Source organism: Eriocheir sinensis, chromosome 69, assembly GCF_024679095.1.
Source record: "Eriocheir sinensis breed Jianghai 21 chromosome 69, ASM2467909v1, whole genome shotgun sequence".
Taxonomy (NCBI): Eukaryota; Metazoa; Arthropoda; class Malacostraca; order Decapoda; family Varunidae; genus Eriocheir; species Eriocheir sinensis.
In genome coordinates, this window is record NC_066577.1 from 2,025,106 (window position 1) to 2,038,370 (window position 13,265).

At 48.3% G+C, this 13,265-nt stretch overlaps 1 protein-coding gene and 1 pseudogene across 1 annotated transcript; one reads left to right on the forward strand and one right to left on the reverse strand.

The window, feature by feature from the left end:
- Positions 1-1,941, reverse strand: part of LOC126988315 (neurofibromin-like) — a 219,442-nt pseudogene extending 217,501 nt beyond the window's left edge.
- Positions 869-2,131, forward strand: LOC126988361 (uncharacterized). The gene is made up of 2 exons (XM_050846430.1): positions 869-1,339; positions 1,429-2,131. Exons 1-2 carry the CDS (start codon positions 1,110-1,112, stop codon positions 2,129-2,131), a joined length of 933 nt encoding a protein of 310 aa, XP_050702387.1. The 5' UTR covers positions 869-1,109.
- The last annotated feature ends 11,134 nt before the right edge of the window (positions 2,132-13,265 follow it).

A 13,265-nucleotide genomic window follows, 5' to 3' on the forward strand; every position in this document is an offset into this window, starting at 1 on the left:
TTGGACAGCACAGGGATGAAGAAGCTGGTTAACTCTTGCATAAGGGATTTGGACAGCACAGGGCCCAAGACCCACACCCACCTTGAGTCCCGTGCGTCGCCCCGCGGGGGAGGGGGTCCCTGGGGCTCCCCGAAGTGGTGTTCACCCCGCTGGTCCAGGAAATGGGTGCGCGGGTCACGGGCAAACCTGGGAAAGGAAGATCTGTTAGAGTTGTTTGTGGAAATAAGGGAAAATATAAACCAATGGAAGAAAGATGAAAGCAAAACACAAGTAAGTTTCTCTTCTCTGTTCCTCAGTGAGTTTTTGGCAAAGACCTGAAGAAACGTGTCTGTCTGGTGTGCTCCTTGGTGTGGAGGACAACTCTGTGGAAGGAGGACAAGAAATGTGTGTGTCTGGTGTGCTCCTTGGTGTGGAGGACAACTCTGTGGAAGGAGGACAAGAAATGTGTGTGTCTGGTGTGCTCCTTGGTGTGGAGGACAACTCTGTGGAAGGAGGACAAGAAATGTGCCTGTCTGGTGTGCTCCTTGGTGTGGAGGACAACTCTGTGGAAGGAGGACAAGAAATGTGTGTGTCTGGTGTGCTCCTTGGTGTGGAGGACAACTCTGTGGAAGGAGGACAAGAAATGTGTGTGTCTGGTGTGCTCCTTGCTGCGGAGGACAACTCTGTGGAAGGAGGACAAGAAATGTGTGTGTCTGGTGTGCTCCTTGGTGTGGAGGACAACTCTGTGGAAGGAGGATCAAAAATAAGTGTTTCAATTCAATTAAATTTAATGTTATTGAACTGTATCCACTGATGAATTATCTTCACATTACCTTGGAATTGCACAAAACATTTATTTCAATAGTTAAATCCTAGTGTGTGTACTCACCCGGCCACTGGCCACCAATACAAGGCTTGACAAACACCACTGGAGTGTTCCTGGTGTGCACGCCTTGCCCAGCTACATATTCTGCCTTCCTTTCCCTCGGGGCAGCAAACCTAACAAGCTCCGTCCATCACAGCTCCCAGGCCGGCAGTCTGCACCAGTGGTCTCTGCTGGGCCGGGTTTCTTGTGGAGCGCAGGGAGACGTGACAAACCTTCACACAGCGTCTCCTTGATAATCCTGGTGATGGTCTGTTGTGGCGGCCCCAGTCACCGCTGCTGCACTGTGCCGGGGCAAGGTGACAGAGTTGTCACCACTCTGGCTCGGGGCAGACGGCACTGTTCACTGTGGTGCAGCTTGTTGGCTGCTGCACTGTGCCGGGGCAAGGTGACAGAGTTGTCACCACTCTGGCTCGGGGCAGACGGCACTGTTCACTGTGGTGCAGCTTGTTGGCTGCTGCACTGTGCCGGGGCAAGGTGACAGAGTTGTCACCACTCTGGCTCGGGGCAGACGGCACTGTTCACTGTGGTGCTGCTTGTTGGCTGCTGCACTGTGCCGGGGCAAGGCGACAGAGTTGTCACCACTCTGGCTCGGGGCAGACGGCACTGTTCACTGTGGTGCAGCTTGTTGGTGCATCTCTCAGCAGTCAGCCACAACATGGTGCCAGTCCTCTCCAGGTGGTGTTGATGACTGGTTCCCCGTCACTGAGGTCCCACACAGCAGCACAGCACGGCACCTCAGAAGTGGGTCTTCATGTGCTGGGCAATGTCCCCCTTCATCTTGAAGTGCTTCCCACACACGTCACACTTGAACTCTCTCAGGCCAGAGTGTCTGAAGGAGTGACGCTCCAGGGTTTGCTTCTCTCTGAACCTTTCTCCTCATTCCAGACACTCATGAGGCCTTTCACCAGTGTGTGTGTAAGTGTGTACCTCGAGATGGCTCTTCCTGATGAATGTGTCACCACAAACCTCACACTCATGAGGCCTTTCACCAGTGTGTGTGTAAGTGTGTACCTCGAGATGGCTCTTCCTGATGAATGTGTCACCACAAACCTCACACTCATGAGGCCTTTTGCCAGTGTGTGTAAGGGTGTGTGTGTTGAGGTGACCCTTCCTACTGAACCTTTTGCCACACTCTTGGCATTCATGAGGTCTTTCACCAGTGTGTGTAAGGGTGTGTCTTTTGAGGTTACCCTTGCAACTGAACCTTTTGCCCCATTCTTGGCATTCATGGGGTCCTTCAGCAGAGTGTGTGGGTGTATTTGCTGAGGTCATCCTTCCCAGGGAGTCTTTCCCCACACGCTGGCCACTCATGGTTTCCCTCACCAGTGTGTGCAAGGCTGTGTCTGCTGAACTTGCTCCCAGTCTCAAATCTTGTCACACCCAAACTTTCCCTTTCCTTTGTGGCCGAAGGTGCCAGCAGCAAGGTGGTGGTGGTGGTGGTGGTGATACAGTTGCTGTTGTTGTTGTCAGTGGTGGTGGTGGTGGTGGTGATATAGTTGCTGTTGTTGGTGGTGGTTATGCTGTTGTTGTTGTTGCCGTTGTTGTTGTTGGTGGTGGTTGTGTTCTTCTGGTCCTCACAGCAGTGGCAGTGTTCCTGCTGGTCCCGCCACTCAGGCTGCTGCCCGGCCTTGCAGCCTCCCCTGCCCACCACTCCTGGGGTGAGGGTCTTGCAGGAACCTCAGGGAAGCTGCAGCGGGCGGCAAGGTTCCCCCGACGCCACACTCAGGGACCAAGCGGCAGGCGAGGCGAGGGATGCACCAAGGGGTCCTGAGGTCAGCGGCAGCGTGGATGCAGCGAGCGCTGAGCACAGCGTCCGCCTCAGACCCTCACTTGAGCAGCTGTCTCCTGGCGCTGTGCTCCTCCCAGCATGGCCAACACCACATCCTGGGGTGCAGGAGATGGGCTGTTTATGCCACGCCCTCTTCTGTCTAAGTGCCATCAGGTGCTCCAGTACTCTGCCCACTCCTGAGTGAAAAATGGAAAGGATTTAGTGACAGAAGAGTTTTGACGTTTCCTGCTGTTGGTCCCCAGGGAGGCAGCGAGGCGGCCTGCCCTCGCTGCCCCTCACTGGTGGCTCTGGTTGTTGACGGCAGAGGAGGAGGAGGAAGGGGGACAATTAGAGGAAGAGGCTGGTGATGATGGAGTGACATGCCAGACAGCCAAGCAGGAAAACAAGCAGGAACACTTCAGTGGCAGTTTTGTCTTAATGTTTTGATTACCGTCACATAGTAAACCTGCCCCCCTATGCTCGTGGGGGCAGGGCACACGGACCCCCGCCGCTGATCTCTAATACAACTGGATTGGTTAACTCCGTGCAAACCTTGAGGCCCTCAGCCGCCATCCTTGAATTCCCCGAGGCCGAGGTGTTGATATAACAATTCCAGCACCAACGCTTGCTGAGTGGCAGCAGGACGCGCTGAAGCACTTCATTATGAACTTATTGAATGTTTCAGCCCCCAACTACTGCCTCCCCTACCTGTGTGAGAAAACACTCCACACCCGCCTCCACCCCTGCAGCCCCCAACTACTGCCTCCCCTACCTGTGTGAGAAAACACTCCACACCTGCCTCCACCCCTGCAGCCCCCAACTACTGCCTCCCCTACCTGTGTGAGAAAACACTCCACACCTGCCTCCACCCCTGCAGCCCCCAACTACTGCCTCCCCTACCTGTGTGAAAACACTCCACACCTGCCTCCACCCCTGCAGCCCCAACTACTGCCTCCCCTACCTGTGAGAAAACACTCCACACCTGCCTCCACCCCTGCAGCCCCCAACTACTGCCTCCCCTACCTGTGTGAGAAAACACTCCACACCTGCCTCCACCCCTGCAGCCCCCAACTACTGCCTCCCCTTCCTGTGTGAGAAAACACTCCCCCCCCGCCTCCACCCCTGCAGCCCCCAACCACTGCCTCCCCTTCCTGTGTGAGAAAACACTCCACACCTGCCTCCACCCCTGCAGCCCCCAACTACTGCCTCCCCTTCCTGTGTGAGAAAACACTCCACACCTGCCTCCACCCCTGCAGCCCCCAACTACTGCCTCCCCTTCCTGTGTGAGAAAACACTCCACACCAGCCTCCCCCTGCAGCCCCCAACTACTGCCTCCCCTTCCTGTGTGAGAAAACACTCCACACCTGCCTCCACCCCTGCAGCCCCCAACTACTGCCTCCCCTTCCTGTGTGAGAAAACACTCCACACCCGCCTCCACCCCTGCAGCCCCCAACTACTGCCTCCCCTTCCTGTGTGAGAAAACACTCCACACCTGCCTCCACCCCTGCAGCCCCCAACTACTGCCTCCCCTTCCTGTGAGAAAACACTCCACGCCCGCCTCCACCCCTGCAGCCCCCAACTACTGCCTCCCCTTCCTGTGTGAGAAAACACTCCACGCCCGCCTCCACCCCTGCAGCCCCCAACTACTGCCTCCCCTTCCTGTGTGAGAAAACACTCCACGCCTGCCTCCACCCCTGCAGCCCCCAACTACAGCCTCCCCTTCCTTTGTGTGAAAAAACTACAACCCAGCCTCCACCCCTGCAGCCCCCAACTACTGCCTCCCCTTCCTGTGTGAGAAAACACTCCACACCCGCCTCCACCCCTGCAGCCCCCAACTACTGCCTCCCCTACCTGTGTGAGAAAACACTCCACCCCCGCCTCCACCCCTGCAGCCCCAACTACTGCCTCCCCTACCTGTGTGAAAACACTCCACGCCCGCCTCCACCCCTGCAGCCCCAACTACTGCCTCCCCTACCTGTGTGAGAAAACACCCACGCCTGCCTCCACCCCTGCAGCCCCCAACTACTGCCTCCCCTTACCTGTGTGAGAAAACACTCCACCCGCCTCCACCCCTGCAGCCCCCAACTACTGCCTCCCCTACCTGTGTGAGAAACACTCCCACCCTGCCTCCAGCCTCCACCCCTGCAGCCCCCAACTACTGCCTCCCCTACCTGTGTGAGAAAACACTCCACGCCCGCCTCCACCCCTGCAACATTTTCCCGCAACACTGCGCCGGCAATTATACCCAAACTTGCAGTCTGACATTCACTGGAGATAATATAACATGGAAACATTGAGATGAATTGAGTTGACATGAATATACCCTCCTGAGTGCAAGCCACCTCAACTATACCTGACCTGACCTGACCTGGCTTGTGCCCCGCTGCCAGAATACAATAAATGGAAGCACATCCTTGACACATCCTCCCGGACACTATGCCGGGAAATCACTGCCTCACACACGAGTGGTTCAGACGGCAAGCAACTCGGCCGTGTCTCGAGTGCCCAAAGTCCTTAATTTGCAGCGAGGGTAAACACTTCCCTGCTGCAGTTTCCTGTTTCCAGAGTTTTCTTCCACTTGATAGTTTTTTCAAGTTAAGGAGAGTGTTTTGAGGCGTTGTGCGTGTGAGTAATAACCGTAACATGGCCGTGACAATGGGGTCAAGACTGCCATTATTCACGCGCCAATATCTCATTTCCTACTTCATCTGCTGTCATACATATTTTCTCCTTAACTTTAAACCTCCCGGAAAACCACAGGAAAGAGTGAGGAGAAAGAAAAAGCAAGTGTGAAAAGAACCGTGAAATGTGTGTGTGATCCCGTGCAGCAGCAGGCGGCGTGACCCTCTGCCGCCAGTGACAACACCGGCACAGCGTGAAGCCTGCCACACGTATTACCGGAAAACACTAAACCTGACCTGACCTAAACTAAATAAATAAACCTGACCTAACCAAACTAAATAAAACCTGACCTGACCTGACCAAACTAAATAAAACCTGACCTGACCTGACCAAACTAAATAACACCTGACCTGACCTAACCAAACTAAATAAAACCTGACCTGACCTAACCAAACTAAATAAAACCTGACCTGACCTGACCAAACTAAATAAAACCTGACCTGACCTAACCAAACTAAATAAAACCTGACCTGACCTAACCAAACTAAATAAAACCTGACCTGACCTAACCAAACTAAATAAAACCTGACCTGACCTAACCAAACTAAATAAAACCTGACCTGACCTGACCAAACTAAATAAAACCTGACCTGACCTGACCAAACTAAATAAAACCTGACCTGACCTGACCAAACTAAATAAAACCTGACCTGACCTAACCAAACTAAATAAAACCTGACCTGACCTGACCAAACTAAATAAAACCTGACCTGACCTAACCAAACTAAATCAAACCTGACCTGACCTGACCAAACTAAATCTAACCTGACCTGACCTGACCAAACTAAATCAAACCTGACCTGACCTGACCAAACTAAATCTAACCTGACCTGACCTGACCAAACTAAATCTAACCTGACCTGACCTAACCAAACTAAATCTAACCTGACCTGACCTAACCAAACTAAATCTAACCTGACCTGACCTGACCAAACTAATCTCACCTGACCTGACCTGACCAAACTAATCTAACCTGACCTGACCAAACCAAATCTAGTGTAACCTGACCTAAATAAACTAAATCTAAGCTGATCTGACCTGACCAAAGCAAATCTAGTGTAACCTGACCTAAATAAACTAAATCTAGCCTAGCTTGACGATATCTGATCTAACCAATCTAAATCTAACCTACTCTGACCTCACCAAATGAAATCCAGCATATAAACTAACTATATCCAGCATAACCTGACCTGGCCAAATGAACTCTAGCCTGACCTAACCAAATGAAATCCAGGATAACCTGACCTCACCAAATGAAATCCAGCATAACCTGACCTCACCAAATGAAATCCAGGATAACCTGACCTCACCAAATGAAATCCAGCATAACCTGACCTCACCAAATGAAATCCAGGATAACCTGACCTCACCAAATCAAATCCAGCATTACCTGACCTCACCAAATGAAATCCAGCATTACCTGACCTCACCAAATGAAATCCAGCCTAACCTGACCTCACCAAATGAAATCCAACCTAACCTGACCTCACCAAATCAAATCCAGCATAACCTGACCTCACCAAATGAAATCCAGGATAACCTGACCTAACCAAATGAAATCCAGGATAACCTGACCTCACCAAATGAAATCCAGGATAACCTGACCTCACCAAATGAAATCCAGCATAACCTGACCTCACCAAATGAAATCCAGGATAACCTGACCTCACCAAATGAAATCCAGCCTAACCTGACCTAACCTGACACCATTCAGGCCAGAGCGGCCTGCACATGACACGGTGGCCGTAGAGTCGAGGGCCAAGATCAACGTGGTCTTACTGTGGCTATTATAATTATTCGTCTCCACAACAAACGATGGATCAAAACGCTCAAACAAACCAAACAACAATAAAATCAAAGAAAAAAACACCAAATGGCAAGCGGCAATAAAGGACGCAAATACTGCACAAAGGCGTCCTTCGTAGTGGGCCGGGTGTTATTCTGGAATTTTACTGATTAGTTTGGGTTAGTTTTGTTATGTTTAATTTTTTACAATATTCTGCCAATAATCTACTGCTAGGGAGGAGGGAACAGCTGGTAATGGTGTGTCCCTAATAACTGGAAGTGACTGCTGATGTGAGTCTTGACCCCTAAAGGACAGGCTACTGCTAGGGAGGAGGGAACAGCTGGTAATGGTGTGTCCCTAATAACTGGAAGTGACTGCTGATGTGAGTCTTAACTCCCATGCAAGTGAAGTAGAGAGGCTTGGGTGTACTTCTGGAGCAATACCCAAATGATGCCTCAGAACACTCACCGGAATGAAAAATCTATCAAATAAATGAAAGAAAAAACACCCAAAACAGGCAGCGGCAGGAAGGCACAAAAACAGCACAAAGGTGTCCTTCACAATGACACGGGTGGAGGTATACAGCAGGGAGACGGGTGTACGGTACTTCTGGAATTTACCACATATAGTTAGGTCAGGTCAGGTTGGGTTAGATTTACTTTGGTTAGTTTTGTCAGGCTTAATTTTTGAGGATAAATACAAAGTACAGGGCCCGCCTTGGGCAAGAAGGTTGGTAAAAAATTAAGTAAAGGAAATAATAGTAAAGACATACGAGCAATGACGTGTTGGTATACAAATGCTGATGTCTTGAGCACCAAGTTAATCGAGTTAAGATTTAGATTAAGGCATTGTATAAGCAAGCCACTTCTGTTATTTATATGTGAGGTTAATCCAAAAAATTTGAGATATCCCTTGACAGCTGAAGAAATGTCAATATCTGGATATAAGTTATATTTAAAGAGAGAGAATAGAGGAATAGCAATATATGTACATGAGAGTATATCAGCATGGCAAGTGGAGATGAACACAGAATTTGAAGAGGCTTTATGGATACGCATGAGAGTTAACAAGAACGAGGAAGCACTGATGGGGTGTTTATACAGAAGCCCACACAGCAGTAAGGAAAATAACGATAAACTCAGACAGTTATTGGTGGAAGTGAATTCTGGTAGGGATACACACGTTTTTATGGTTGGTGATTTCAACTATCCCAAAATTGATTGGGAAAATTGGACTACAGAGGGAGCACAGAAACAGAGGAATATAAATTTATAGAAGCAGTGAGGAACTCTTACATGTACCAACATGTATCACAGGCCACCAGAGGAAGAGGCATGGTTTCAACAAGTTTACTTGACTTAATTATGACCAGAGAGGAAGGTATAATATCAAATATTGAATATGAGTCCCCCCTTGGTAAAAGTGATCACTGTGTACTTATAATAGACCTTAAATTTTTTAACAGTGTACCCCAGCGCTCATATGAGAAGTTTTATTATGATAAAGGGGACTATGAAGCTATGCGTACATTTTTAGGGAGTATCGAATGGGAAGAAGGATTCAAACACTGCAAAGATAATGTAGAGGAACAGTTGAAGATGATCACAGAAAATTTGCAGTTAGCAAAACAAAAATTTATCCCCAGTAAGATCATTGATACTGCAGGACAACGACAATATAATACACCACTTGACATGAAGACACGACAAGCAGTGAGGAAGAAACATAGAACATGGCAAAGGTATATTGAGACCATGGATCAACAGAAATATAAAGAATATGCCAGGGCAAGAAATAAGGCAAAGTCTATGACGAGGAAACTGCAGAGGGCAGCGGAAAGGAAATTTCATTAAGTGTAAGGAGAACCCAAAAACGTTTGGAAATATGTGAAAAGTAAAGTGAAGGTAAAGAGGGTGTAGCTGATCTATACATATCAGAGTCAGGGGACAGAAGAATTGACAAAAACAGATGGTGAGAAAGCACAGGTACTAGCTGATTTCTTTAGTAGTGTATTTATAGAGGAGCTTGATTCAGTTCCACCACCCATCGCAACCAGAAATTATGGAAGTAGACTTGAGATGGTTGAGATAACTGCTCATAAAATTAAGGAGAAACTGAAAAATCTCAAAGTGGATAAATCTCCTGAACCAGATGAAATACAACCGAGGATATTAAAGGAACTTAGTTCTGAGCTTGCAGAGCCCCTGAAAAGCTTATATAATACATCACTTCGAACGGGAAAGGTACCAGAAATATGGAGACAGGCTACAATATCGGCTATATTTAAGAAAGGCTGTAAGAAAACGCCAAGCAACTATAGACCGGTAAGCTTAACATGTATATTATCTAAAGTAATGGAGTCTATAGTGAGAGATAAAATGGTTCATCATATGTCAGCAAACAATTTGTTTAGCCAGAGTCAGTTTGGCTTTATCAGTGGGAGGTCAATTACACTACAGTTATTAAAGGTAATGGATACATGGACTGAAATACTGGAAGGTGGAGGAGAACTTGATGTAGTGTATCTAGATATAAAAAAGGCATTTGACACTGTCCCACACAACAGATTGATGATGAAGTTAATATCCTATGGAATGGGAGATCAACTTGTATACTGGATTAAAGCCTTACTAAACAGAAGAAAACAGAAAGTGGTTGTTAGAGGTTCCTCGTCAGAGTGGAAGGATGTTGTCAGTGGAGTGCCTCAGGGAAGTGTTATTGGACCATTACTGTTTGTGATATATATTAATGACTTGCCAGATAATATTGAGTCATCGGTATACATGTTTGCTGACGACACTAAATGTTTTAAGGAAATTGGAAGTTCTGGGGACCAAGGATCACTCCAGAGGGATTTGGACAGGCTACAAAGTTGGTCAGTGGATTGGTTATTGAGTTCCATCCAGCGAAGTGCAAGGTTATGACAGTGACAAGGCAAAGGAATCAACAAGTGGAAAGAGAATATTTTATGCAGAAGGAAGACCAACCTGTAAGTCTTGAACGAGTGGATAGTAAAAAGGATCTCGGAATAATAGTAGACCAGCATCTTACATTTGAACAACATATTAATGACAAAATAAATAAAGCCAATAGAACAATGCGACTCATCAGAAGGTCATTTGTGGATTTAAATAAAGAAAATTTTATTAGATTGTATAAAGTACTGGTGAGACCACAGCTGGAATTTGGAAATGTGATATGGAGTCCGAGTAGAAAGAAGGACATCACTTCCCTGGAAAATGTGCAAAGGCGATCAACGAGAATGGTAAATGGACTTAGACACCTATCGTACCAAGAAAGGTTAAAGGAACTTAGTTTGCCAACATTGGTGTATAGGAGGTTAAGGGGTGAAATGATAGAGTGGCTCCAGTGCTTGACTATAATGTACGTGAAGAATTAGTGACAAGAGGACACCAATACAAATTGAATAAAAAGAGGTGCAACACAAGGATCCGTCAAAACAGTTACATGAATAGGATAGTAAATGTATGGAATAGTCTTCCCTCCTCTGTAGTAGAGGCCCCAAGTATTTATACATTTGAAAAGAGACTTGACCGCCACTGGCAGCATCAAGAAGTGTTTTTTAACTATGAAGCAAAGTTGTCTGTTTCGCCACAGATGTCCATACCATAGTTTTTTTTGAGCTGTTACTGAAGATCTGGATATAGAGGCCCTTGGGCCTGCGTCCAGCACTCACCTAAGTATACCTAAGTATGTGATAGGCCTCACACTGTAGTGACACGACTAGCCTGATGGGTGAGCCTCCCATAACCCACTTAGCCAGGGGGGCACCTCTTTGGCCCACTGGTAAAGGAGTGGCTCTCCCGTTACGGGGCAGGGCGGCGGCAGGTGCACGTCAGGCATTGAAAAGTCAACCTTTCAGTGGTTTCTGGAAAATAAAACTTTCTCCATAATAAACAGCATCATATTTTGCACTGAAATAAAGCGTGTCTCAAAATTAGTACCACCTAGGCTCCTGTCCTTCCCTCAACAACCCCCGAGCAGCCACCTGAGACCCCAAAAGCTGGAAATGTGTAAGCTTGGGTGTGATTCTGAAATAATACCAAGCTGTCACCTCAGCCATAAAAAGCCTGAAACAGGTAAACTTGACATGGGGCAGCTTGGGTGTGATTCTGAAATATTGCTGACCCATCACCTGAACCGGTAAAATTCTAGTGTTTGCCCATACTCCCCCCTCCCCCCCATACAAGCCTGGGGACCTGGTGGGAATGCGGGGTTTCGGGTGGGGGACACGAAATCCGTCGCATTCGCGTATTTTTTTAGTGGGGGGGGGGGGGAAAACTCCCTAGATCCAGGGAAATTTCTTAAATTTAGGGAATTTCTCCTCCACCACTAAAATAAGCGTTTGCGACGAATTTAGTGTTTCCCATACGAAAACCACGCACTCAGTGGATCCCCAAGCTTGTTTTGGGAGAGAAGCGTAGTGAACCCACCAAACGATGCTCACCTCACCATCTGGCGTGGCACCGGCGGCCATCTGTGCTCACATAAACGCCTCCACCACACTCATGCCCTCTCTCTCTAGCAGGCTGTCACCTCATCGCAAGGTTTCTGTCCGCCAAGTAGAGTCCGTGGCACCAAACACAGTGTATCTTCATTGTTTATCACTGACACAAGTAAAACCACCGGCTAGCCGGGATCCATCCAACACCGCGCCTTTAACACTACTGCGGCTTGTGCAGGAAGTGCAGGCTCTCGAACCTCTTGCCCGAGCTGTTCGAACACGTGAATCCCTACTGACCGGATTTTGAATCTGCTTCACGGGCTCGTATTCCCAGTATACAAGGTGATTGTGGATATTGACTCCGCGCCTCCAGAATACGATAATACGCCTCCATATATCATAGTAAAAAAACAAAGTACTTAAAAGTAAAGAAGCCGAATTAATCCCCTTCCCCCAACGATCTTGGGGGACCTGCGTGAACTCGGGGTATTTGGGTGGGGGAGCATATTTAAACTACTCCAACCGAGCTTTACGACCTGGGGCCGTATACACAAACGTTCTCAGCATCGCTAAGTGCACTTAACGGCAAAGAATCGTTAAGTTTTCTACTTAGCGCTGGAGCTGGAGCACTTAGCGGGCGGAAAATTTAAGGCGGGGAAGGGGCTCCCATAGCACCGTTAAAAATGTATAAGTATTGCAAAATGGCGGATTACAGCTTACCTATGAATGCTTACCTATGAATGGATAGTGGGGGAGTAAGAAGTGACTTCTTTTGGTGTTCCCCACCTCTAAGACCTGTTAGCCTCATGCCCCTGATCCAAGTGCCTGTCATACCGCGATTTGAAACTGGCTATTGAAGGGGCAGATACCACATTATCTGAGAGCTTATTCCACGGGTCTATAACTCTAATGGCAAACCAGTTTCCCTTCATTGCGGTTCGCCAATGGTCTGGTTTACTCAGCTTGTAGGAGTGGCCCCGCAGTCGGTGAGTGTTGAGTTGAAAGAATCTGGTGAGGGGGACGTCCTCGTAGCCATGCAGGAGCTTGTATGTCTGGATCATGTCACCCCTCACTCTTCTCTCTTGTAGCGTCTGGAGGCCAAGGTGCTTACAGCGCTCTTCGTATGGCAACTGGGCAATGCCTGGTACTAGCTTTGTTGCCCTTCTCTGCACCCTCTCCAAGGCCTGGATGTCCTTTGCCAGGTATGGGGACCACACTTGGGCCCCGTAGTCCAAGATGGGCCGGACTAGAGAGAGATATAGCGGCAGCAAGATGGTCTTATCCAGCACACTGAAGTTGCGTTTGATGATGCCCAGTCTGCTGTTCGCTTTAGCAGCCACCATTGCCACGTGACTGGATGATTTGAGGCTATTGGCCACTATAATGCCAAGGTCCTTTTCCCGGTCCGACTGTTATAGTAGGATATCAATGTATTATTATTATTTAATATCACCACGAATTAGGCATACAATTGTCAATGGAAAAACCCCACGACAGATAGATCACGCCACCTTAAAGGAATGTCGTCCGTCAGTGTTTACCGTCTCAGTTTTGTATACTTAGCACTCCGATGGTGCGTGGAGGTCACCTTGACATACGTGACCAATTGTAACAATTATTTTCCAACCTGTAACTCGCCACTCCTTCACGAGAGTCCGACTGACACACAACGACAGTCGCTCTCGCTCCGTCGCTTCTT

Excerpts from the sequence above, each read along its gene's own strand:
- LOC126988361 (XM_050846430.1), top strand. The coding sequence starts at position 1,110 with ATGGTCTGTTGTGGCGGCCCCAGTCACCGCTGCTGCACTGTGCCGGGG. Across the intron at positions 1,340-1,428 it reads CTGCACTGTGCCGGGGCAAG|GCGACAGAGTTGTCACCACT; the intron begins GTGACAGAGTTG and ends TGCCGGGGCAAG.